Source organism: Macaca fascicularis, chromosome 4 (genome assembly GCF_037993035.2).
Source record: "Macaca fascicularis isolate 582-1 chromosome 4, T2T-MFA8v1.1".
Taxonomy (NCBI): Eukaryota; Metazoa; Chordata; class Mammalia; order Primates; family Cercopithecidae; genus Macaca; species Macaca fascicularis.
In genome coordinates, this window is record NC_088378.1 from 151,973,244 (window position 1) to 152,001,173 (window position 27,930).

The 27,930-nt window shown below is 37.5% G+C and overlaps 1 protein-coding gene across 6 annotated transcripts in view; it reads right to left on the reverse strand.

The window, feature by feature from the left end:
* Positions 1-27,930, reverse strand: part of CDKAL1 (CDKAL1 threonylcarbamoyladenosine tRNA methylthiotransferase) — a 713,545-nt gene that overhangs the window by 264,354 nt on the left and 421,261 nt on the right. For all 6 annotated transcript variants that reach the window (XM_074038810.1, XM_005553933.4, XM_045389964.2 and 3 more), the window contains one exon: positions 11,448-11,614. In XM_074038810.1, the coding sequence (XP_073894911.1) occupies positions 11,448-11,498 (51 nt within the window). In that variant the 5' untranslated portion in view covers positions 11,499-11,614. The remainder of the gene's footprint in view (positions 1-11,447; positions 11,615-27,930) is intronic.

A 27,930-nucleotide genomic window follows, 5' to 3' on the forward strand; every position in this document is an offset into this window, starting at 1 on the left:
GAGGGAAGGGAACTACATAGGAGCAAAGTTTTCGTATGTTATTATAATTAAGTTAATATTGATCTAAATTAGATTGTTATAAATTAGAATATTAATTGCAATCCTTATGGTAACCACTATAATAATGACTTAAAAATATATAGTAAGAGAAACAACAAAGGAATTAAAATGTCATACTAAAAAATTTCTGGCCGGGTGCGGTGGCTCACGCCTGTAATCCCAGCACTTTGAGAGGTCAGGAGATTGAGACCATCCTGGCTAACGTGGTGAAACCCCGTCTTTACTAAAAATACAAAAAAAAAAAAAAATTAGCCAGGCATGGTGGCGGGCGCCCGTAGTCCCAGCTACTCAGGAGGCTGAGGCAGGAGAATGGCATGAACCCAGGAGGCAGAGCTTGCAGCAAGCCGAGATCGCGCCACTGTACTCCAGCCTGGGCGACAGAGCAAGACTCGTCTCAAAAAAAAAAAAAAAAAAAAAGAATTTCTATTTAGTACAAAAGGAGGCTGTTATGAGTTGAACTGTGTCCCCTACAAAGATGTAAATGTAAGTCCTAACCCCCCACAGGTGTGAATGTGACACTACTTGGAAATAGGGTCTTAATAATCAAGTTAAGGTCATAATGAATTAAGGTGAACCCTAATTCAGTGACTGGTGTATAAGAGAAGGACATTTGGAAACAGAGACAGAGAAACTAACCACTAGAAGCCTGGGGACAAGAACAGAACAGATTCTCTCTCAGAGTTCCCAAAATACTCAGTTTGTGCTACTTTGTTACAACAGCTAAACCAATACAAAGGCAATAATGGAAGAATACAGAAACAACAACAAAAAATAACAAGAGTCTGTTGAGGTAGGAAAAATAAAGGCTGAAAATGTAGGAGCCACTTAACTAAAAGGTTAATATCTGAAATTTCAGCCAATCAGAAGGTAGGCTGATATGCCATATGACATTGCAAAATAAAAGCTGATACAGGGTATGCTTTTGAAAATATTTTAACATTAAACTATGAAGACCACTTCTTTGAGATTAAAGAATTTCTGAACTTAAATTTTGAAAGCTTAACATTTTCAAGTGGAGCATTTCTGTGGTAGGGTCAGGAAGATGTAGAGAACAGATATATATATATATCAGACCTAAAAGCAACAATTTAGTATCTCAGAAATAAACAGAAGCAGATGAAGGAGATGGACTTTGCTTTCTGACAAATATGCAGAATGTCCCTCAACTATTCTATGAACCATTAACTTCATTACGCACCTTTCTGTTCTAGATCATGAATCACCTGAAAATTCCATTACCTACCTGATATAAAATATGACGATTTCATTTTACCAAGTGCTGAATTAGCAAGTGCCTAAGGAAGCCTTTCATAGGCTATTAGAGCAAAGAAGTCAATACAGAGAGGATCGTAGAATAGAAAAGTGTAAAGGAAACTACGTGGATTGCCTTATGTGTTAGCCATTCTCTGTGCTTGTGAAGGAATGTCAAAGGCAGCTTTTCTCAATGCTTTGAGCATAAACTGACTTCCTAAATTAATGAGGAAGATAAAGCCCACAGCTGGTGTATTATGGAGTTTGAACTACACTAATTTTGACAGGTGACATGAAAGCCTTCTCAGCTACTCTGGGTGAAATTAAGGATTCAGGGGACTGGCAATGTGAAATGCCTTTTAAGATGTAAATTAAACCATACACATATCTAATGCCCTCCTATATAAACAGAAGTGTACACTAGAATACTAAAAGATGAGGTAGGAATAGATGTGTGTCATAGTTGAAATATGTAAATTTTTATGTTTTTCAAGTATGTTAGAGTGAGAGAGATCTTTGTATTTATTTTAAAAGAGTATTTTTCCTCAAAAAATATACACACAAAGAGACATGACCCAGGACAGATATTCAACTATGATTATAATACCTCCCTCTCCCTCCCCCTCCCTCTGTCCCTCTCCGTCTCCCTTCTCTAGATACAGGGTCTCAATGCTCAGACCAGAGTGCAGTTATATGATCATAGCTCACTATAGCTCTTCTCCTCTCCTCTCCTCTCCAATCATAGCTCACTACAGCTCCCCTCCCCTCCCCTCCTCTTCTCTTCTCTTGATACAGGGTCTCTATGCTCAGGCCATGGTGCAGTTGTATGATCATAGCTCACCACTGTCTTGAACTCCTGGGTCCGAGTGATGATCCTGCGTCAGCCTCCTGAGTAGCTGGGACTACAGACGTGTGCCACCATACCCAGCTAATTTAAAAACACTTTTTGTAGAGATGGATCTCACTGTATTGCACAGGCTGGTCTCAAAGCAATCCTCCTGTCTTGGCCTCAAGCAATCCTCCTGTCTTGGCCTCCCAAATAGCTGGGATTATAGGTGTGAGGCACTGCACCTGGCCAAACATCAGTTTCTTTATAAAGGATTTGCTAAGGCCTTTTCACTCATCATCTTGACAACCGTTGTATCTCTATGTTCTTTTCCTCTCAGGAAAATTAATCGTCTCTTTCGGGAACAAATATCTATGCGTCACTGCATTTTATAAACAATATTCAATAATTTGGATCAACGACAAGAGGGAAAAAATGATGACAGTGGCTGAGAAGTTCAGAAGCTTGGTTGTTTTGTTTTTAACTTCTGTTTAAGTTCAGGGTACACGTGTAGCCCTGAGACATAGGTAAACTTGTATCATGAGGGCTTGTTGTACAGATTATTTCATTACCCAGCATGCATTAGCTATTCTTCCTGATGCTCTCCCTCCTCCCACCCACCCTGCCATGCCCCCAGTGACAGGCCCCAGGGTGTGTTGTTCCCTGCTATGTGTCCACGTGTTCTCATCATTCAGCTCCCACTTATAAGCAAGAACATGTGATATTTGGTCTTCTGTTCCTGTGTTAGTTAGCTGAGGATAATGGCTTCCAGCTCCATCCATGTCCCTGCAACGGACATGACTTTGGGTTTTTTTTTTTGTTTCATGGTTGCATAGTCTATGTACCACATTTCTTGATCTAGTCTATCATTGATGGACATTTAGGTTGATTCCATATCTCTGCTATTGTGAATAGTGCTCCTATGAACATACCCATGCATGTGACTTTATAACAGAATGATTTCTATTCCTTTGGGTATGTGCCCAGTAATGGGATTGCTAGGACGAATGGTATTTCTGTCTTTAGATCTTTGAGAAATCTCCACAAAGTCTTCCACAATGGTTGAACTAATTTACACTCCTATCCACAGTGTATAAGCATTCCTTTTTCTCCATACCCTCACCACCATCTGTTATTTTTTGACTTTTTAATAACAGTCATTCTGACTGGTGTGAGATGGCATTTCGTTGTGGTTTTGATTTGCATTTCTCTAATGATCAGTGATGTTGAGTTTTGTTTTTTTTTTTCATATGATTGTTGGCCACAAGTATGTCATCTTTTGAAAAGTTTCTGTTCATGTTTTTTGCCCAGTTTTTAACGGGTTGTTTTATTCTTGTAAATTTGTCTAAGTTTGGGAATTCAGAAGGGAGATTATACCACAATGTGGATTAAAGCATTTCAAGACAAACATAAAGGATTTGGCTGTTTATATTCTCACACTAGGTTTATTCTCTCATGCCTGCTTTCTCATAATATAGACACTGGAACTGAGAATAACAGAGAAGCACATAAGATAGATCTCTGTATAAATTATTGATGGCCATATAAACAGAATTTTTAAGTATGATCCAGGCATGTTCTTGTGTTCCTTAGGAAGACAGAGGTACCCAATATTTTCAACATAAGAAACATTTACCCACAAAATAGCTCATTTTCCCTAGAAAATATACCTGGCACAATAAGGATAAAATAACATTCAGCAGCAACAAAGTGCAATCTGTTCTGAAACAAAGTCTATTTACAAGTTCATTTATTTTGGGGTCCTTCAGTCTATATATAATCATGAGCCTTACTCACCCAGATTTAACATTACAAACAAAGACTCAGTAGTAGGAAGCAACAAGCTTGGTAAATTTTTCTGAGGAGTAGCTGAGATCAAGAAAAGCTTTGGCCTCTTGGGCAGGGCTGGAATTAGGGGCTGAGGCCTGGACAAGGGAACAAGTGAGTAGTATCACAGAACAAAGAGGCTGAGACTCAGGTATGGGCAGAGATGCCAGTTGGTTTTTGTTTGTTTGTTTGTTTGTTTTAAGTGGAAAGGCCTGACTAAAGCTTCCTGATGCTCAAACCCAGATCACACAGAGAAGTTGAAGAGTTAGAATGTTGGGTAGAGCCTATAATCTTGCTGACGGGAAGTAGCATTTCAATTTCATCTTTTATCAGTATTAGATGGCAGGCAAGAAAGGACGTTCCTTTCATCCACCTCTTCCCTTTCAGAGAGGCTGTTCCCAGCTCTCAGAATTAGGTTCCCAATGAAGCCTGATAAACTTAAAAAAATGTGTATGAGCCCTTTTAATATCTGATAAAAGTTTTCTCTCTTTAATATTCGGAAAGACATAAACTTCTGTTTCTAGTTTTAGGTGTTCCACTGACCTCTTAAAATTTATTCGCAAGTGCCAGGATAAGAATCAAACGGAGCACTGATGATTATAGATGGCACAAAACAGTGCCAACTGTTGCCAACAGTTAGATCAAACCACATACTGATATGTCTCAAAAGCTATAGGTGGATGGTTGAAATAAAAGAGCTTTCCTTTCCATTTCCTTGCTGAAAACAAGTAATCTAGCATGTCTTTTTATTCATCAAAAGGGAAAAAAAATTTTGTATACAACAGTAGAGAATATATTTACATATTATTCTATTATTCCAGAAAGTATAAACCCTAAGGAAAAGAAATGTTTAAAGACACAGCTTGAAGTGCTGAATTCAGTCTGGAAAATCTGTATTGCTTTGATGAAACATAAGCGCAGCATGTAGTGAGTTTGCTATTATTTTGAAACTATGAGGTATTTTCTAAAACTCGGCAAAGGCAAACATATTATTAATGTTCATAAATTATCATGCAACAAAAGTCCTTGACAGGTATCTACTGTCTTTCACCAGATGAATTTATTTCACTAAATATAGAATTAGGTTAGAATATAAGGTCACTGAAGTAGAAGTAAACATACAAAAATCCAAGGTAGCAGGAAGCAACCAAAAACAGATGGGATATTTAAAATATCACTATTTGCAATTAACCTTATGATGACATGTACCATAAATATACTAAATGTAAATCTTGAGCAATACTACATATTTTAATTCAAGCTAAATAAAAGGTAGCACAATATCAACGTGAATGTTAGTGTCAATGTTTTTTGGCAATATTTTACAAAATAATATGTTTAAAAATATATGATTTGTTTTATTGTAATTTGAATATAGAAATAGTCCTTATTAAGAAGCACTTGCAACCCAGATTAATCAGTTTGCCCTCTCTGGTGCAGGTTGTAAGCAATGCACTAAAATTTTCATACAATTTTGAGACACGCAAGTCTCTTAAAGGGAGATAAGTTACTTTAAACTATTCATGAAAGAGGGAGGACCAGGATAATTTTTTAAAGTAAACATTTCAACTTTTATTTTAGGTGCAGTGGTACATGGGCGGGTTTGTTATATAGGTAAACTTGTGACTTGGGGACTTGGCATACAGATTATTTAGTCATCCAGGTACTAAGCCTAGTACCTGACATTTTTTTTTTTCTGAACCTCTGCCACTTCCCCCCGATATCTGTCAAGTAGGTCCAGTGCCTGTTGTTCCCCTCTATCTGTCAATGTGTTCTCATTGTTTAGCTCCCACTTATAAGTGAGAACATGTGGTGTTTGGTTTTCTGTTCCTTAGGAAGGAATTAGTTTGTTAAGGATAGTTTGCTAAGGATAATGGCCTCTAGTTCCATCTATGTTCCTGCAAAGGACATGATCTTGTTCTTTTTTATGGCTGCATAGTATTCCATGGTGTATATGTGCCACACTTTCTTTATCCAGTCTACTGTGGATGGGCATTTAAGTTGATTCCATGTCTTTGCTATGGTGCATAGTGCTGCAATGAACATACACATGCATGTGTCTTAAATACATAAAATCCAGATACTTCCTATTTTCCTTACTGCCCAAGAGCTTTAACATCTTTTCCCTGTCAGCCAATCCATGAAACTAAAACCAAGACAAACTGTCTGATTTTAATTTCTCCTCTCTAGTGATTTTAAAAAGCAGTGAAAGTTAAGAGGCAGGAAGAGAAGAAAGAAGAGCCCAGATTATCTACAAATTCAATAATCATACAATAAGCTCATTTGTTCTAGACAGTCCTAAAGATACTATCTATCACAATGGCATTTTAGCTGGGCAAATAAAACACAACACATCCCTTAGATGAATCCCTAACTGTCCGGTACATCTTCACAGACGCGTGACTCATGAGAAACACATATGACAACCATTCCCAAACTCTTCTGAAACTGGATATTCAGCAGATATGACGGTACTTCAATACATGAGGCATGAAGCCAAGGAACAGTTAATAAGCCAAGCTTTGAAGATCATATCATTCAAGATATATTTATTAAGTGTATGAAGTGTGTGTTATCACAGGCACTGATATACAAAGATGGACAAGACAACATCTCCCTTACGATAAAAGTCATGTTGGATTTGTACATAAATAAGTAATCATGATGCACCATGATGAGTGCCCAAAGAGACAGAGATCTGTTGAACAGAGGTACTATGAAGCACAGAAAGTATGTGGGAAGAGTTTGGGAAGGCTTCCTTGAAGAAGCAGTAGAGTAGAAAGCATTTGCAAATTAGAATACATTAGAAACCAGTTCAGCGGCTAACTGGCTATGTCGTTTAGCCAGTTATTTAACCTTTCTAACCCATGGCTTCTCAATTAACGAAACAAAAATAATAGCCAGGCACAGTGGTGAAAGTGAAATCCCATCTCAAAAAAGTGGGCAAAAGAAAATTAAGGATAATAATATCTATATAGCTAGCCTGTTGTAAGAAGAAAAAGAGATCACACATGTAAAGCACTCAGTTTCCTGCAAACAAGAAGCACTTGATAAATTGTACTGATTTTATCAGTTAGGAGTGATTTCAGGTGCCTCATTAGCAGCAGCCATTGTACCACTATTACTGGTCTCATGGCAACTTGTTGGGTTCACATGTATTATTTTTAGTCTGAGTTAATACTTTAGCTGGAGGCTACCTATCACTAGGAGGACAAAACTAAGAAATGTAGTTTTAAGAGTAATCAAATTCATAAACCACTTCACTTTCTATAAGGTCAGAGATCATTAAAGAGGAATGCAAAGGTTATTACATTAGCAATATCAATAGGAAAGCAAACACAGGGAAAATACATCTTATTTGCCACTACAGGGGCAATATATAAGCCAGTACATGTAGTAGCAAATATTAGTATGTCTGATTAACACATCACTACCAACTGTCATCATATGGTAAGTATAGCATGAGAAAACGGTAATGTAAAAATTTCAGAAGTATGAAATGGCAAAAAAAGAAAAAAAAAAGATATATAGGAGGTATCATTAGAGTACTCCTCAAGGGATAAAAGAATAAGAATGTAATAGAAAAAAATAAGTACTCTGAACGTCCTAAAGGGCTTATTCTTATCCTTTAGGCAATAGGGACTTTAAGGTGACATAAAGCATGTTGATTGTTTTAACTATTGATTCTATTATCATATGCAAGTTTACTATAGCATTGTATAACCTCATAGGTATATTTCTTCAATTCCAGGGTGTCTTTGTCACAATATATATGTTTGAGATATCTTTTGTCAGTTATATCATAATTTAAATGAATCCTATATTGTTTTTTAAGGGCAGTGATACTAAAAATAAGGTTGGCAGATGTCCCAAACACATACTTCACTACTTGTCTGCCTATTAGTGATAAAAAGTTCTCCTTCCCTTCCTTTTATTCAGTACACATGTATTCGATATTTACTATATAAAGTGCCACACACAATGCTAGACTCTTGAAGAAACCTTCAAAGTGATCCTGTGTTAAGTGTAATATGCATCCTCTATTTCTATGCAGATTGAATAAAATGTGTTCTCAACAGATGTATCTTTCCACAGCATACTTTTAAATAATGATAAAAACTTTGATGCTTTCCTTTATATAACTTTCCCTTTAAACTGTTCTTTTTTTTTTTTTTTTTAAGTTGGTTAAAAAGGGTTTTTAAAAAATCTGACAGTCAGGTGAATAAGAAGTGAACAGAATGAAGAGGAGGGAAAACAGACCAGCCAAGTGCTCTCTAATTAAAGTCTGTTGTGTGAAGCATCTTCCAAAAACACAAGAAGGCTGAGTCTTACCAATAAAATTCTCAAGAAATCCCTGCCCTGAAGGTATTAAAGCATCAGGGTAGTTATTTCAAGAGTAGATTCCTTCAATCCCTATAGTTTAAAAAATCACCACCTTCATTTGCTGTTATTTTTTCTGTTTTCATCTTGTTTTTTTCTTACTGGTGAACTCTGTTCGGCACCCTTGAGATAAGTCATGTAATTTCTGTAGAGTGGTCTAAGCCTAGTGAGAGGAATATGGAAATTTACAAGGTTTTGCTGTGCACAGGACTGAGGAACACCAGATTTGGGCACCCTTCCCTACTGCCCTTTTTGACACTGGGAAGCCATGTAAACCTTCTGGGACTCAGTCACCTTTTCTGTTACATAACAATGTGTTTGTGGAATCCTGAGCGTTGTGGGCTCTGTCATGGAGAGGAGGATGAGAAGAAACAGCAAGGTGTGAAGGTCTGGTCCAGGAAACAAAGGAAGAGTTTAAAAGCTCTTACTCTGAGATGGTGTAGACCTTTGATTCTTGCATATCTTTGTTTCCTTTTGTTCTATTTCTTTTGGATGGCTTTCTCCCTGGGTGTGGTATTGTAGCCTGGATTACCTCCTGCACATAAAGTGCATAGTAGTGGGTGGCTTTCTATGGGGAACAATTCTCACCCTTGAAGCTCATTTACTTCATCATCTTTTGCTGCCTCTTCTGGCCAGAGGTTAGGATTTCAAAGTTCAAGACTACAGTGTGGGACTCTATATTTTATGAAGAAGGCTCTTCTTTTTTTTTTTTTTTTTTTTTTTTGAGATAATCTCGCTTTGTCACCCTGGCTGGAGTACAGTGGCACAATCTTGGCTCCCTGTAAACTCTGCCTCCTGGGCTCAAGTGATTCTCCTGCCTCAGCCTCCAGAGTAGCTAGGATTACAGGTACCCATCACCCTGCCGGCTAATTTTTGTGTTTTTGGTAGAGATGGGGTTTTACCATGTTGGTTAGGCTGGTCTAAACTCCTGACCTCAAGTGATCCGCCTGCCTTGGCCTCCCAAAGTGCTAAGGATTACAGGTGTGACCCACTGAGCCTGGCCAGCTCTTCCTGTATTCATTCTCGTATTCACTCATGTATTGAGCCATCACTGGGTGGGATAGATCCACAGACAGATATAACAAGAGCATTGCCTCAAGATGACAATGTAGGAGGAAAGGCCAACATGATACATACTTCAAAGGATTTTAAAAATATAATGTCATGACAATCAGAACCTGTTATCACTCCAACTGCGATCTATGAACTAAACATCTGGTGTTTTCCAGGGAAAGTACAAAGTTATATTTCAGATCTTTTGTTGATTTTTAGAAGCTCTTCTGGAGCATCTATTCAGAGGTCAACAAGTCTGGCACTACTTCAGGTGCTGAGCACTAGGATTTCCTACACACACAGTATTGGCTGCGGCAATCTTACAATCAATTAAAATGCTGAATTTATTCCAAGGAGTATTTGGTTAGTTACCTCGGAGCCAACACAGGATTTTTTATCCTTGTGCTTATTCCTACTTGAACTTATCCGACTCTATCTATTGTGGGTCCCTGGATCCCTGATCAGATCTTTTCCAATCCAAAAAAAGTGGCTGTTATCATAAAGCTTATATTGATGGAGCCTGTTTCCCCTCCTACCCACTACACATCTAGTGCATCTCCTGGTCTTCACGATGTACGCCTCACATTTACTGCAAACACAGCAAGACTGTCACAGCTCTTAGCATATATATATATATATATATATTTTTTTTTTTTAACAGAGAATCACTTTGCTTTATCAAGTGTTGAGTCAGTGTTACGTAAAAGTTGACACGCCTGCGACTTATTTTTAACTAGCAAATCATAATCATCCCACACTGTCTAAAGTACTAAACTTAACATATAAATCATATACCCTTACTAGAAAGAGCTAGCTAGAAAAATGTAAATAAAAAAATTAAAATTGCTAAACTTCCTCATTATGTATTTATAATTAGCAGTCAAATTATTAACTCTGTTTTCAGAATTTCTGAAATAGGTTGTTGACATTAAGGAAGTTGTTCAACAAAAACCTCAACAAGTATAGTCTTAAAATCAAATCAGTGAAATAATCTTTTAAATGTTTAGCTAGCTATCCATTAGCATTTGCATTAAATTTCAGCAACAGTGGCTGTTTTAGCTTTTTGGGATGTTATTTTTCTGCACAAACATACTGCAAAGAACACACTTGATAAAAAATAAAAGTTATTTGTTTTCATACTTTACACATGACTTTCCAATAGCACTAATCAGATTTTATGTCCATAACTATGGGTATAAAGTAATTATTTTATTTCTCAAATAGTAGTCATGGATCCCCTGTCCATATTCTTTGATCATATTTACTGTGTCATTTGCCATCAGGTACCACAGTTACCTGGACATATGCCCATTTGCCTAGTTTGACACAGCTACTTAAGGGTAAGCATCCCAATCTGTGGAAGAGTATAAAAAAAAGTCAGGGATCACAGAACCACCTTTGTTCACAGTGATTACCATTATGTCGATAAATCAAAAATAAAGAAGGAAACTCTCTGAAAAAAAATGTCATGTATTCAGGGATGGGCATTACAATGGAAATACAGATGCCGCATGAGCGAATCAAATGGAAGAGTCTCTTGTTCTGTGTCCCTCTGATTCAACTTCACCCCTATGTATCTCCAGATGAAGGGAGGAAATTGAAAATTCATCCTCAAGCTTCAAGTACAGTACCCTTTCTGATATGGCGAACAGTAGTTTGGGTAACACAATAGTGACTGTGGGTTGCAAAATTAATGCAACATATCAGCAGTTCTGAATCAGACAAGGGGTCAAAATGGAGGAACTGAGGCAAATTTATGTGCTGGAAGACAGAAGGACTACAAATAAGAAACAAAGAACTGTGGCAAGGTGGCAAGTATTGAAAAATGGGGCAATGTCAATTAATGAAGAGGAAGCAAAAAGTGTTGGTTGCCAAAGAAGGGATCTGAAAGTCTTAATTCGTTCTTGGAAATGCGGGACTACAAAAATAAATAAATAAATAAAATTGTGAAAGAGTTTTAAATGAAGCTGATGCGATGATACTGAGGCTGCCACACTGTCTGGATTGGTTAGTGTCTATGTCAGCATGCAAATGGGGTGCTTTTCCTTACCTCCAGATGCTCTAAAATATAGGGCGGATTTGTCATGCCAAGCCTCAGCATTGCTCCCTCAGGAATCACTTCAACCAGTTTCCACAGGAGTGTGGGAAGATTGGTGCCAATATCTCTGCCATAAGCCCCCGTGTCTTCACTGGTCAACCATATCTCACAAACACCCTCTGTGAATCAAAGGAGATAATTAACAAATCTGTGGCAGAGCTGTTTCCTTCATCATACAGCTGCTCACTCTTTATAATGCAGTATTTCTCAACACTATTATTCAGGCAGTCTGGGTATTCAATTGCAAAGAAAAAGCAGCTTATCCCATGGTGCCAGTGGGTTATTAAGTTCATTTTACGAACACCAGAGAGTTACAACAATGCTGTAAATTATCAGTGTGTCCTGTGAAGTGATTAACATTCACAGCCAATCAGTTCAACTGTGCTTCCCCCAAAGCACTTTGATCAAGACTAAAGCCTCAGTCCCACCTCAGAGAATACCTATTTTATTGAATACTCTAAGCCCTGGAACTGAAAGTCACTTCACAGAACAGGTACTATCAGCAGTTAACTCATTAATCAGTATGGCACCAACCTAAGGAAAAATGCCAAGTGTAGTTAAGGTTTAGCTCACATATTATTAATTATTAGGTACCCATTTTTCTCATAGCAACCATTCTAGTCTGTCTTCGTTATTCAATCAAAAATAGTATTCATTTTATTGCTGCATTCAAAAAAGTTGGTTGCTGCCTAAACTGAGTGTTGGAAAACCTGTTTACTGACAGCTTGCTTTCTATTTTCCATAAATCAGACTTTAGGAAAATGTATATATATATTTTGTGGTTATTATTGTTATAAAGAATCCTGACTTCACATATTATACCCTGCAATGATACTGCTTCAAATGTCCAGAGGAAATACTTTGGGATGCCCCTCATGTTATTTAAAATGAATAAAACAGAGTTAGCAAGAGCCATTTAGGCTTTCATGGCACACAGAACTTTTCTGAACCCATATTCAGTGAAATGATCAGCCTATTTTAAAAGGCCAAATGATTAACAAGGCTAAAACAAACAATGAAGTGAGCCTGTGAAATTTGTTCACGCTCAAGTGGTTTGTTGCTTCTGCAGAACCTCAACACACACATAGGCACACAAACTGAAGACTTTAGCCTGAACTAAAGTATAAGTTTCTAGAAAGTGTCTTCAAATTATAATTTTAAATTATCTTTAGTTGACAGAACAGAAGAGTTTCAAAAATACATTTAAATATTCCTAGCCAAGAGAAACAACAAATAAAACACATGGCTTTTATGTGAGTGTGGACTTAAAACTTACAGAATAAAAAAGTATAAAATAAAGATCTTCGCTCCTCTTAATATGTTCCAAGAGGTTGAAAATAAAAATAGCATAAAGATTTCCAATCACTATTATTTCCTTTAGCATAAGAAATACAATTACTTTAGCAAAAAACTAAACCATATAAAAACATTTTCACTTTTTCCTGCCTATCTTTCTAAGACATACACATCCTCACTCACACCCACACAACATGGAAAATACAAGGATAGAAATAAGATTTTAGTTTCCCCAAATTAAAGAATCAATAACGTAGCATTGAGAACAGAATACACAGAAAAAAGATCACTTAAAAAGCTTTTTAAAAAATAAAAAGCTCAATACATTTAAAAAGCTGAAGATATTTTTAGCATCTGAAAATTAGTAGTATTATGGATATATGGGTTTTCATAGTTTAAATTAAATACCTAGTTCCAGAAATAATAAACCTTTGCTTAATCTTAATCATTTCATAAAAAGCTTTATCCTCCAAAGAAATAGTCTGGCATGTCCACAGGCTATTTTTTAGAGGCATATAATTTTATAAATATTCTCTGTAGATGAAATAAATCTTTTTCTATTTAAAAAGTGAACTGAAATTAGTGGTATCATCTTTAATATTATGTCTGCCATTACACACTGGACTCATACAATCTTTTTTTTTTTAACAAAATCTTATCAGAAAATCCACTCCAGGAAAAGAGATGGCTAAGTAACAACATAAATAGATTTTAAAACATTCTGAAAGAGGTTATAAAAACAGGACATTATCCATGATTTTCCAGTTACTGGCATTTGAGCAACACAATATGAATATTTTTAAATGAACAGAATAATTTTAATTTATAATTTTTCCATCCAAATGGTTCCATGTTATGCCTTATGTAGAGAGCGCGGGTTCCTGGAACAGTGCCTTGCTGTTGCTAGATGAATATAGAAGGGGAAAAATCGCTATGAATAGGAATGGAAATAACATCCATGGAGAAACAGCAGCCAGCTCTTCAAGCTGCATAGGTGGGGACCAATAGCCCCCTGGTGGGCTGAAACTTCAAATTAAATCACATAAAGAGGAAGCAGCTGTAACACTAAATCAGCAACAACAGGAATAATGGTCTTGATGTCTCCAAGATCAAGGCTGCTAAAATACTCTACATAATAGCAACCTGGTTTAAAACACAATGGAACGAAAGAGCATGCGCCAAGTGAAACCCTTGGACTTGAGGAGAATTTTGCTTTGCCAATTCAATTCAAAAATCTGTCAAAGATGATCTTGTTCTTAGTCAATGTGAGAAAGTTCAGCTTTTGTAAGGGTGTATTTCAAGCATGAATCCTAATGAGAATGGATCCCTCAAACAGTTAGGATATGGAAGTCATTACATACTAAAAGTGACGCTAAATGTGGAATCCCCATGCCTGACATCCTTTTCCCTGGAAAGTCTCCTGATTAGTCATAGCACAGGCAGTCCGTGCCAGGCCACGCTTGCATATGAAGTCACCAGAGCACCTGAGGGCTGCAGTAGTCACTAATGGACACACATTGGGACACAAGCTTGTATCCGCACACTTAACTGGCTAGACTTATGAACAGAAGTGCTTGCCTAAACAGCTTCATTTCTTAATGACTTCAGTTATGAGCTTTATTTCTTTGCACATTCAATTCTCAATTCATCCAAACATTTATTTGGCCCTTACCGTGTGCCCTGCAGCTCTTCCAGCTCACAACAGATATGGATTCACCATTAAAATGGCTATTAGCTAAGAGCTGGCAGGGGACACTTACTAACACTAACCTCAGCGACCCTTCGCATCCATCCCTATTGTCAGTGGGGATACAATGGGACAGCCTTCAAGAACACAGCCTTAGACCAAAATGAAGGGTCTGCTGGGCTGGCTTAAAATGGACACAATGTCGGCCTCAGTAAGATAGTCTCAGTCTGCACTAGAACTTGGAATTTGATTAGCATATGTCAGGAAAATAAACATGTGAAAATGAAAAAGAGATGCAAGCAGGAAGAACTAAGATAGGAGAAGTGAATGCCCATTAAAAACTCCCATGCCTGTAAAAATAAATACATGCAAAAAAAGAAAGCGGTAGGGTAGGAAAGTGGGAGACAGAAATTGGGGATTTTTTAAGCATCCAAGGGAAGATTTTACTTTTTTCTAAAATTGCTCATCTACCTTACTTTTGTTCGTTTTCCCAAAAATTGTTCAGTCAACCCAACTTTTTAAATGAACATTATGTTCATCAGATCATCCACCATCCTTTTGATGCATTAATTTTGGTAAAAGGAAAGGCAAATACTGGGAAGAATGAAATGTACTATACAGGAAAAAAGCCATAAGTTTAGTTATTAGATTCCATGATCATCTTACCCAAGCAATTATAGACCAGCCTGTAGTTGAAACACAAGCCATTTTTCCCTGAATAAACAGCAACCCCAACAGCTAGATTCCCATCTCTGCTCCATAGCAATTTGAGATGACAGGAGATGGAAGTAGAAGACCTAAAAGTTTGATAATAAAAGGAGAATAATATCTTCAATCAAATAGTCTCACCACAAAGAAAACTCTCTTTGAAAAATCAAACTTGGCCAAAATTCAATTTCAAAAGATTATGACTCACTATAACTTTATATATGAGCTTCATAGTAATAAATTAAAATATGGGTGAAGACTGATTTTATCTGGTCAAGAAGTAGCATTTCTCTAGTAGTTCCTGCTTTATCTATGAGGAAAATTTCCATGATAAGTTGTTTCAATTATTCATGAATAGTCTCTAAAAATAACTACAAACATCCAAAACCTGTAAATAATGATTACAGGGATCACTAGCTAAAGAGCACTGGATGGCAGGGAAACCTACATCAAGGACACATCATTTAAAAATCCTTGGAAAATCTGCTAACTCTACCTCCCACAACCCGGTGTGTGCTCTCCCCTCCCCATCTTTTTTTTTTTTGTTTTTTCTGAGACTGTTTCACTCTGTCACCCAGGCTGGAGTGCAATGGCACCATCTCGGCTCACTGTAACCTCCGCCTCCGAGGTTCAAGTGATTCTCCTACCTTAGCCTCCTAAGTAGCTGGGATTACAGGTGCACACAACCATGCCCAGCTAAGTTTTGTATCTTTAGTAGAGATGGGGTTTCACCATGTTGGCCAGGCTAGTCTCCAACTCCTGACCTCAGGTGATCCACCCACCTTAGCCTCCCAAAGTGCTGGGATTATAGGCATGAGCCACCGCACCTGGCCCCTCCCCTTGTCTTTTGTTCTCCATTCCTATCCTTTGTTTTTTCCTTTCAATTTTATCCTTGAGTCTTTCTCCACCATCTGGTTTCAGCCTTTATTCTCCCGCTAAGGAAAATACATGAAACATATATTATTTGTTATATTTATTTAATATGCATTAAATTGTCTGCTTTTACTTCCTGCTGCTTTCTTTTAAGGGTCACAGTGCATTATATTTTTAGGGCTTCTTCCTTCTTAAAAAATAATCTTAGAAAATTCAGAAATTAGGCTGGGTGAGGTGGCTCACGCCTGTAATCCCACCACTTTGGGAGGCCAAGGCGAGCAAACCACCTGAGGTCAGGAGTTCGAGACCAGCTTGATCAACATGGAGACACCCCATCTCTACTAAAAATACAAAACTAGCCAGGTGTGGTGGCGCATGCCTGTAATCCCAGCTACTCAGAAGGCTGAGGCAGGAGAATCACTTGAACCCGGGAGGCAGAGGTTGAATTACCTGTAGTTCCCTGAGCAAGTCACTATATTTACACCCATGCTGTTTCCTCTACCTAAAATGACCTCTACTCTTCTTTGCGTGAGAAATACCTCTTTGAGGCTGGGCACTTGTGCCTGTCATCCCAGCACTATGGGAGGCCGACGCAGGTGGATCACTTGAGGTCAGGAGTTCAAGACCAGCCTAGCCAACATGGTGAACCCTCATTGCTACTAAAAATACAAAAAAGCCAGGCACAGTGGGGCATGCCTATAGTCCCAGCTCCTTGGGAGGCTGAGGCAGGCGAATTTCTTGAACCTGGGAGGCAGGGGATGTAGTAAACTAAGATGGCACCACTCCACTCCAGCCTGGGAGACAGCATGAGACTCGGTTTCAAAAAAAAAAAGAAATACTTCTTCAGAAAACTTTCATGACCACTGAGAATAACTTACATGCTCTTCTCCTGTGCTTTCAACACTCTTGTACATAATTCTGTTAATACAATGTGTTATAATTACTGGTTTGTCTTCCCTGAGAGAAAAGAAGCATTTCCCAGGCAGAGCTGCAAAAATCTAAAACACACACGCCTAGGACCTATCATGATGCTAGCAAACAGCAAGGCCTCAATAAATTTTGGTTCCATCAATCAACATATTTGATGGGATCGCTTTCAGTAAAAAAAAAAAAGAGATGCACAGATTAAGTATATTTCAGCTAACATCTGAAAAGCACACCTCTTCCTATACAGACACATAAATATACACACATACATATAAACAGACATACACAAACACACACACACATACAGAGAGTATGCACAAAAGTGAAGGAGGTTATGTATTAGGCAATGAGGAAATACCAAAATGAATATTATTTGGACAATATGGAAATGCAGCTTGAATGTTGCAAACTTTCTTGCATAGTGTCTTAACTTCTATACAAGATTAACAGTCTTGCTTAGGGTTCCCTATTACCCTACAACAACAGCTGGCCAGCACGGCAACTGAATACAACCAGCTTTTCACTTACAGGTATGATTTTCTTTTTAGTTACAAAGAAGTTCAGACAGATCAATACCCAGAAAACAAACTTTATCACTATTTTTATTGCCTTAATAACAAGAGTTAACAAAGAGATGGTATTTCCAGACCTTACTGATATCTGTAATTATACTGGTTACAGAAAAAAAATTTGTTGGCATAAATTGATAATGCTGTTGCTAAACAAAAACAACTTGTTTATTTCTTTCAAAGAATATTGTTTATTTCCATACTTCTGCAGGAATTTGGAAATAATGGAAAGTTCAAAACAAACTAAATACCATAAAAGGATGATACAGTTTCTGAAAACAAGGCATCTGACTCCCTAGTCTCCAAAATCTGTAATAAGCCTCAATGAAGCAGATTGTTTATCCTCTTAATACTATAGTATGTTATGCTCCATATACGGGCATTTTTAATACCCCTAAAGAGAATATAGATAGCAGTGTCTATGAACAGGTCCTCTTGTGTTTCAGTAGGATGTGGAGAGAGGTGTAATTCTATCTTTAAAAATCACAACGGGCTCAACCGCTAGCAGTCCAAACACTATGGATACACAAAGGAGGAGGAAGAGGAAAGAAGAAAATCATTAGATGCCTGCAATGCAGTACATTGTTCTCAGAAAATAATAATAATCAGTTGATAATGGTGATAAAAACTTATCTAGATTTCAAGACTAACAAAGAGCTACAGAATAGTTTACAGGGTAAAGAAAAGTAAAAAAGCAAAAGATTTTTCATTATTTCAGCCACTGAGCTCAATTATGGAAGGAAGAACAAATAAAAGTTCAGATTTTTAAAGGACAGAATTTTTATGACTAATGTTTTGGTCCTAAAGGTCTCTCCCTTCGGGTTAGGCATAGTAGCTCATTCCTGTAATCCGTGCTCTTTGGGAGGCCAAGGCAGGAAGGAATCCCTGAGGCAAGGAGTTTAAGACCAGCCAGGGCAACACAGTGAGACCCTATCTCTACAAAAACTAAAAAAGTTAGTCAGGCATGGTAGTGTGCCCCTGTAGTCCTACCTATTTGGGAGGCTGAGGCAGGAGGATCACTAGAGCCCAGGAGCCGAGGTTACAGTGAGCTATGATTGCACCACTGCACTATGGCACTAGAGCCAGAGCAACAGAGTAAGACCTTGTTTCTTTTTTTTTTTTTTTTTTAAGTGACCTTCACTGAAGGTACAGTCAAACAGAACTGAAATTCTCCAGTTAAAATTAGAAAATTTTGTCTTTAAAATTTATACAAGTACAGATGGTGCCCGACTTACAATGGCTCGACTTAGGATTTTTCAACTTTATGACAGCGTGAAAGCGATATGCGTTCAGTAGAAACCATACTTTCAGTAAACATACAACCATTCTGTTTTTCATTTTCAATACAGTATTTATCACATTGCATGAGATATTCAACACTATATTATAAAGTAGGCTTTGTATTAGATGATTTTGCCCAACTATAGGCTAATAAAATTGTTCTGAGCATGTTTAAGGTAGGCAAGGCTAAGCTATGATGATCAGTAGGTTGGGTGTATTAAATGCTTCTTCTTTTCCTTTCTTTCTTTTTTGTTTTGTTTTGTTTTGTTTTCAAGACAGGGTCTTACTCTGTCACCAAGGCTGCAATGCAGTGGTGTGACCATGGGTCACTGTGGCCTTGACCTCCTGGACTCAAGCGATCCTGACACCTCAGCCTCCCAGGTAGCTGAGACTACAGGTATGTAGCACCACATCTGGCACATTTTTGTATTTTTTGCACAGACAGGGTTTCACCATGTTGTCCAGGCTGTTCTCAAATTCTGGAGTCAAAAAATCTGTTCTCCTTGGCCTCCCAAAATGCTGGGATTATAGGTGTGAGCCAATGCGCCTGGCCTTTAAATGCATTTCAACTTATATTTTCAACTTATAATGGGTTTACTGGGCTGTGACCCCATCGTAAGTTGAGGAGCATCCGTACTTAAACAGCAAAGAGAGTTTTCTATTTTCTATTATATTATTATATGTTCAGTTTGAAGGTATATCAGGTATATGGTTTAGGTGTCCTCATACAAATAAAACATCATTCATTCATTCATTCACTCATTCATTCATTGACTCCTTCTAGCAAGTAATTGTTGAACACCTATTATGTACCAGACACTGTTCTAAACCTTAGAGATAAAGTCTCTGCCCACATGAAACCTATTCAAGTAAAACAGACAATAAACTAAGACATAAAGAACATATTGTCAAGTAAAAATAAGTGCTAATAAAAAATTTAAAAGCAAGATAAAAGGCATGGATGATGAGGTCAGGTGCAGTGGCTCACACCTGTAATCCCAGCACTCTGGGAGGCTGAGGTGGGCGGATCACCTGAGGGCGGGAGTTTGAGACCAGCCTGACCAACATGGAGAAACCCCATCTCTACTAAAAATAGAAAATTAGTCAGGCGTGGCGGCATATGCCTGCAATCCCAGCTACTCGGGAGGCTGAGGCAGGAGAATCACTTGAACCTGGGAGGCAGAGGTTGCAGTGAGCCGAGATTGCACCATTGCACTCCAGCCTGGGCAACAAGAGTGAAACTCCATCTCAAAAAAAAAAAAAAAAAAAAGGTATGGATGATGGTACTGGATTACATCCCAGTAAACCCACTGTATGTTGAAAATATGAGTTGAAAATGCATGTAAAGGCCAGCCACATTTGGCTCACACCTGTAATCCCAGCATTTTGGGAGGCCAAGGAGGGTGGATTTTTTGAGTCCAGGATGATGAAGTAATTGGGAAAAGACACTTATCTTTGATAGGGAATAGTTGAGGAAGACTCACAATGACACAAAACCTGAATGAATCAAGGTAGTAAGCCATGTAGATTAGCTATCTAAAGGAAGAGCCCTTGAAGCAGAGGGAGTATAAGTGCAAAGACACAATATGAGTATGCCTGCAGTTCCCAAGGCACCACAAAGAGGTCAGTGTGGTTAGAATGAAGTGAGTGAGGGGTTTGTGGTGAGAAAGAATTGTACAAGGGGAGCCAGTGTTAACGGAAGTTGTTATAAGGGGCTCAAGCTCACAGGGCAGGACTAAGAGAGCAAAGATGACATGTTGATAAGCTATGCGCTGTCATAGCCAATAAATATGCAATATATATATTATAGTTGCCAGTGAAAGCTCTCAATAATTTCACTTTAAGATATTCTCATACTTATGCTCATGAAAACTGAATGCAGTTTCAAAATTCTCAAATCACTAGATATGTTGTATAAGAAGGGGCAGGAAAAAAATAACAGATAATGTAACTGTCCAGTCTTTCTGAACAAAATTAATTTCATTCACTCTTTATTTGGAGGGGAAATTTATTATTATAATTGACCAAAATATACAAAACAACACTCACAAATGTAAATAGAAATAAATAGAAGGAACCCAGACCAGTAACAATGTACGCTTTTTAGTTGGTATCACCTAGAGGAAAAGGAAGTGGTGCTTGTCTTTTATCTATTCTCTTTTCTTATTTCTTTCCATCCAACAGAGCCTAAATACTACTACTGGGACCCTGCTTCTCACTTAGCATTATTTAAGTTGAAATCCAGCAAACAAATCAATACTTGCCACAAACTCAGAGTCTTAAAGTTTGAACCACTGCTTTGGCTTCAGAAGATAGGACAAATAAGAATATGTGAAATAGAACCTTCTCTATGAGGCAGGAAAAGGAATAGAAAAATAGGCTCACCCTCAAGAACCTACTACCCCACAGCCTGGAAACTATAATTATAAATACAATAATTTGGATCACTTTATTCTTTTGAACTACAGGTAAATATCCTTAATCCAAAATGCTTAGGACCAGAGGGGTTTTGGATTTCAGATTCTTTTCAAATTCTGGAAAATTTGCATCATACGTATGAGCTAAACATCCTCAATCTGAAAATCCAAAATCCAAAGTGCTCCAATGAGCATTTCCTTTGAGTGTCATGTTGGCACTCAAAAAGTTTCAGATTTTAGAACATTTTGGATTTTGGATTTTTGGATTAAGGATACTCAAAGGGGGTTAGTTAAAATAGCCTTATGTGCCTTTTACAGGTTGGATGTAGGAGATGAGAAGATAGTTATGTTCTCTAGTAAATAAAAAGTAAAAAGGTTGTGTGTGTGTGTGTGTGTGTGCACGCGTGTGTGCACATATGCACTGTTTCTACATAATGAAAGAATAAAGTGCAATTCTAGGACAAATAAATATTGTTTAAAAGTTTTAAGAAGCAGCTAGTGATTCAGCCCTGAGGAAAGGAAGAATAGTCAGAATAGGAAGGTCTGATAGATATCCCAGTTAGCAAGAATTTAATAATCAGTTACTTCTTCAATTTAAAATTTCTAAGAACAAAACACTACAAACATTTGCATGTAATATTAACAAAAGGTAATTTCAATACTATTATAATAGAATAACATATATATCAACAACCAGTTCTATAACTTGACCAAAACTATGCCAATCAAAATGATAACTACCAACATATTTGCTTCTATAGAGGAATATGTAATATCCAGTACAAACTGTTGACTCTGACCTACTGATGATAGCAAACATTAATTAAAAGGACAGGTCAGGCACAGTGGCCCATGCCTATAATCCCAGCACTTTGGGAAGCTGTGGTGGGTGGATCACTTGAGGTCAGGGGTTTGAGACCAGCCTGGCCAACACGGAAACCCTGTCTCTACTGAAAATACAAAAATTAACACAGCATGGTGGTGCGCCCCCGTAATTCCAGCTACTTGGGAGGCTGAGGCAGGAGAATCACTTGAACCAGGAGGTGGCGGTTGCAGTGAGTTGAGATCACGCCACTGCCCTCCAGCCTATGCGACAGAGTGAGACTCTGTCTCAAAAAGGACATATTGTGAGGGCTTCCACTTCTACACATGAAGGATTAACTGTTATAGAAACTACCCTACTGCTGTAAACAACTAGAAAAATTGACACAATATATGAGACAACAATAATTGGACAAGGAACAACATAGTGAACAAGGAACAACATAGTGAAGGAATGTGATTCTTGAGAGAAACAAAGGAGATGAGCAATATGAGTTCCCATATTACTATTTGGAGGCATTTTCCAGGCCACGATACAGACAGGTAGGAAAACAAATGATCTTTCTGATTTGAAAAGACAGAGGTTGGAGTTTAGAAGGTTACAATTGATAGGATTAAATATTATAGAGGAGAGGGCTGCATATGGAGGCAGAGCTCCAAAAATCAGAAGAGGGCTCCCTTCAAGTCTCTGGCTGAGTACTGATGTGGGCTAAACTATTGACTATGGCTATTTATTTATTTGGTGACAGAATCTCACTATTTTGCCCAGGCTGGGCTCACACTCTCAATCCTCCTGCCTTAAGCCTTCTGAGTACTGGGGCAACAGGCATGCATCATTGAGTCTGGCTCAGTGTGGTTACGACCAGGAGGGGGAAAAAAAATCAATCAATAGGAACACAGTCAGAAATGACAAAGATGATGGAATTAGCAGACAAGGACATAAAAACAGCTATTGTACATGTGGTCTATGCATTTAAAAAAATATGAGCATGATAAGAAAACAAAAGAAGATATTTGAAAAGATCCTAGTGGAACTTCTACAGATGAACTTGAAGACCTAGTAACAGAAACTACCCAAAATGAAATGAAGAGAAATAAAACATTCGTAATAAAAATGAACAGAACAGAACCACACCAAGCACACTAACACATAAGTAGAGTCCCTAAAATATGGCTAAATTTTCCCCAAATTTAGCAAAAACTATAAACCACAGATTCAATAAATTTAATCAACCTTCATCAGAATAAACAAAAGAAGCCACACCAAAGTACACAAACAAATTACTTTTTTTTTTTTAGAATAAACAAGGTAATGAGGAGAAAATCTTAAAAGCAACTGGGGGTTGGAAGTAATATTGTATATAAGAACAAAGAAAAGAGTGACAGACGACTTCTTGTCAGAAACGATGCAAGCTAGAGTGTAATGGAGACATAACCTCAAAAGACGGAAAAACTCTCAACCTAGATTTTTCTTGACTTTTCAGACAAAGCTCAGTGAACTCAATACCAGCAGACCTCTACTCCAAAGACTAATAAAGAAAGATCTTTAAACAGGAGAGAAATAATACTAGATAAAAAGCACAGTACCAGACGATACACAAAGAAAAGAATTGGACCAGAAATGCAAATGTGTGGGTATATATAAAATATAATTTTTAATCTTTTTTTTTTTGAGACAGAGTCTTGCTCTGTCACCAGGCTGGAGTGCAGTGGCGTGATCTCCACTCACTGCAACCTCTGACTCCCTGGTTCAAGCAATTCTCCTGCCTCAGCCTCCCAGGTAGCTGGGATTACAGGCACATGCCGCCACACCCAGCCAATTTTTTGTATTTTTAGTAGACACAGGGTTTCACCATGTTGGCCAAGATGGTCTCTATCTTCTGACCTTGTGATCTGCCTGCCTTGGCCTCCCAAAGTGCTGGGATTACAGGCGTGAGCCACCATTAAAATGTAATTGCTCAGCTGGGCATGGTGGCTCACGCCTGTAATACCAGCACTTTGGGAGGCCAAGGCAGGTGGATCACCTGAGGTTGGGAGTTTGAGACCAGCCTGACCAAGATGGAGAAACCCCATCTCTACTAAAAATACAAAATCAGCTGAGTATGATGGCACCCACCTGTAACCCCAGATACTTGGAAGGCCGAGGCTGAAGAATCACTTGAATCTGGGAGGGGAAGGTTGCAGTGAGCTGAGATCACGCCATTGCCCTCCAGCCTGGGTAAAAATAGCAAGACTCCATTTCAAAAAAACAAAACAAAACAAAACTCTCTCTCTCTCTCTCTATATATATAGTGTATATATATATATTTATATATATATATAAAAAATATATACACATACATAAAATTGTTTAAAGCAAAAATAATAACATATTATGGGGTTTACACCTGATGCAAAAGACTGACAATAGCACAAAGGACAAGAAGAAAGATGAAATGGAAATATACAATTGTAAGGTTCTTACACTATAAATAATGTAGTAAAATATTATTTGAATGTAGATTGTGATAAGTTAAGGGTATATATTTAAACCTGAGAGCAACCATCAATCAATCAAAGTGGTAATTTTGGTAAGCCCATCTTTTTTCTATTTTATAAAACACTTAAAAGGAGCTAAATCAACAAATGAAGTCTACGTGTGTTAAACATAAGTTGTCTTATAAGCTAATTAAGTACAATGATCATTATTAAATTCTGCTATGTGAGGCTAATCTAGAGAGCTAATATTCAGTATTTTAAAACAGTATGTTAGTTATCCTCTTGCCGAAGGGGAAAAACCAAATGTCATTTTGAAATAGCTACCTCATGGAAAAAAAGTGATAATTTCTCATCGCCAATAATTCAATTTTTCACAGAAAGGTAAAACATACTTAGTTGCTGGCACTGAGGAAAACAACAAACCAACAACTTTGTTGATCTCACCTTTTCTTTGCCCCAAAGCGCCAATTCAGGGCTCTCCAATTTGTACCTAGATACGATGTAAGATTTTAATAATTCTATGCTTGAAAGTCAGTTAAGGATACTTCTCTCGCTCTTCATGGCTTATCACCATGGTTCACTAAAAATAGATCCCATTAGATAAGCTGCTTTTGGCACTATGGGTAACACAATGCATGAGTGTAATCAATCAACGTATTTGAATAACAAACACAATTTTTAAAAATAAGAATTATCCAGCTTGAAATGCCAAAACTCTTTATCCACTTCATTTTATAAATACAGACTGTGACAGAAAGGTCAACAGACTTGCCCAAAGTGATACAATAAGCAGCAGCACAGCATGGATTAGAATTAATCTCTTAATTTCCAAGAAGGAACTCCAACATAATTCTTTTTAATGCCAATTTAGTGACTCAAGGAGAAGACCTATAAATTGCTGACTATAATTATGATATGAGTAGTACCAACCAAAAATCTCAAAAGCCAGCTTTAGTAGCATTAGAAATAATAAATGATTGAAGAAAACCAAAACAATGTGTAAATAACATGAGATGCGTTAAGAGTAATAAACCTGTGCTATCCAATATATAACCTGTGCTATCCACATATAACCACAAGTCATATGTGGCTGCTGAACACTTGAAGTGTAGTTGGTTTGAACTAAGATGTGCTTTTTTTTTTTTTTGAGACGGAGTCTCGCTCTGTCACCCAGGCTAGAGTGCAGTGGCGTGATCTCGGCTCACTGCAACCTCCGCCTCCTGGGTTCCCGCCATTCTCCTGCCTCAGCCTCCCGAGTAGCTGGGACTACAGGCGCCCAGTACCACGCCCAGCTAATTTTTTGTATTTTTAATAGAGATGGGGTTTCGTCGTGTTAGCCAGGATGGTCTCGATCTCCTGACCTCGTGATCCATCTGCCTCGGCCTCCCAAAGTGCTGGAATTACAGGCATAAGCCACCATGCCCAGTCCTAAGATATACTTTAAGTGCCAAGGTACACATCTGATTTCAACTAATTAGTATGAAAAAAGAATGTAAACTATCTTATTAAGATTTTAAAATAATTTTTAAAACTGAGCTGGGCACAGTGGTACATGCCTGCAGTCCTAGCTACTTGCGTGGTTGAGGCAGGAGGACAGTCTGAGCCCAGGAGTTCAAGGCTGCTGTGAGCTATGACTGAGCCATTTTGCACTCCAGCCTGGGCAACAGAGAGAGGCTCCATCTCCCACTCCCCGTCAAAAGAAATTGATTACAAATTGAAATTAGTATTTTGGATATAATGAGTTAAAGTATCTGATTAAAATAAACTTAACCTGTATATTTTTCCTTTTTTAATGTGGCTACTAGAACATTTTAAATTATACACATGGCTCATATATTTCTACTGGGCAGCACTGTTATAAGGTATAGAACTGCCTACAATGAAAAACGCAAAGAATTAACATGAATTTTAATTCACATAATATATTAATAAATTATACTTTCTCCTAATTAATCAACAGAAACTGAAAATTCATCACAGTGAAGTGAAATGATTGATAAAGATTTTGTACTTCATCTATGTATATTTCTTGATTGTATTGACATATTTTATTAAAATTCAAAACATACTGGTTAATAAATTAAAAAGTGGCATTCAGAAATGCAACTGTACAACAATCATTTGTGTATTATCTTTAAGTCATCTTGGACATACACATTTTATACACTTCACAGTGTTTACAAAATAGAGACTATTGTATTTAAAACTATACTTCAAAGTTGAGTCCTTAATTCTCACTATTAAAATAGATGTTTAGTAGTTCTTACTGCAAATAGCATTTCTATCTACAAATTGCTTCCAACTGTAAACCATTATTTATAAGTCATAAATGAAGAAACACAGAAAATAGGTAAGATATGTAATTTGCCAATTATTAACCAATACATGAGTGGCATAGAAATCTTTTAAAAAGCTCCTCATTTCCAGGTGTGATTTATACAACTTTTCTTGTTTAGGAAAAAATGAATATCATTACCAAAGTACTCCTGTTAACTTGATAAAAACACCATCTCCATCTCTCAATCCCCCTCCATAAAACCTTTACAGAGAAACTCTCCACCTTTGTCTCCTCTGCAGCCAATATATTACTGTGGCATTTACTTACGAGGATTTAAAAAGAAATCGAGTACTTATAGTAATTGCACTGGTCCAAGCTTAGCCAAATACAGCAAAATCATTTTGTTATCTTTTATAAGTGTGCTGGTTAAGTTTTAAAAATGCTTTATTACCTCTATTAAGTCTGCCAAATCTCTTCTAGGAAAAACTGTTCTGATATTTCAAACTTGAGTTCACTTAAATATTCTACAAAACTCTTGCGAAATACATTTGCATTCTGTATTCTCTAACTCCCCAGTTCTTTTTTGTTATTTCCTGTGGCTTCAGCTGGTTAAGGATTAAGCTGAGGTCCTAGAAAGGGTGTCTTTCATTCATCATTTATTTTAAAGATCTCCAACAGTGACCAATGGAGAGAAATTACTCAGTAAATGCAGCAGGAGGAAGGAACAGACAGAAAAAAGTGGAGAGAAGTATCTCTAACATACTATATAATTTACTTCTAATTATGTTCATTGTGTATTGCCTCTCCGCCCCACCCCCAAATAGAAGGAAAGCTACAATAAGACTGAGATTCTCATCTGTTTTGTTCACCGAACTAACTCTTGTAATAGGGCAGTGACTGAGGACATATTAAGCATCCGATGAATATTTATTTATTGACTGAATGAATAAATTAATAAGAAGACAGGAAGAAAGGGAAGCATGAAGGGTTGGGGAAGGAGGAAAAAGAGGAGGGACACTGAGATGACAACATGAAAGGAAGAAGGAGCCTACAGGTGCAGTTCTCAGATTTGCTTACAAAGAAAAGAACATAAGAAAGT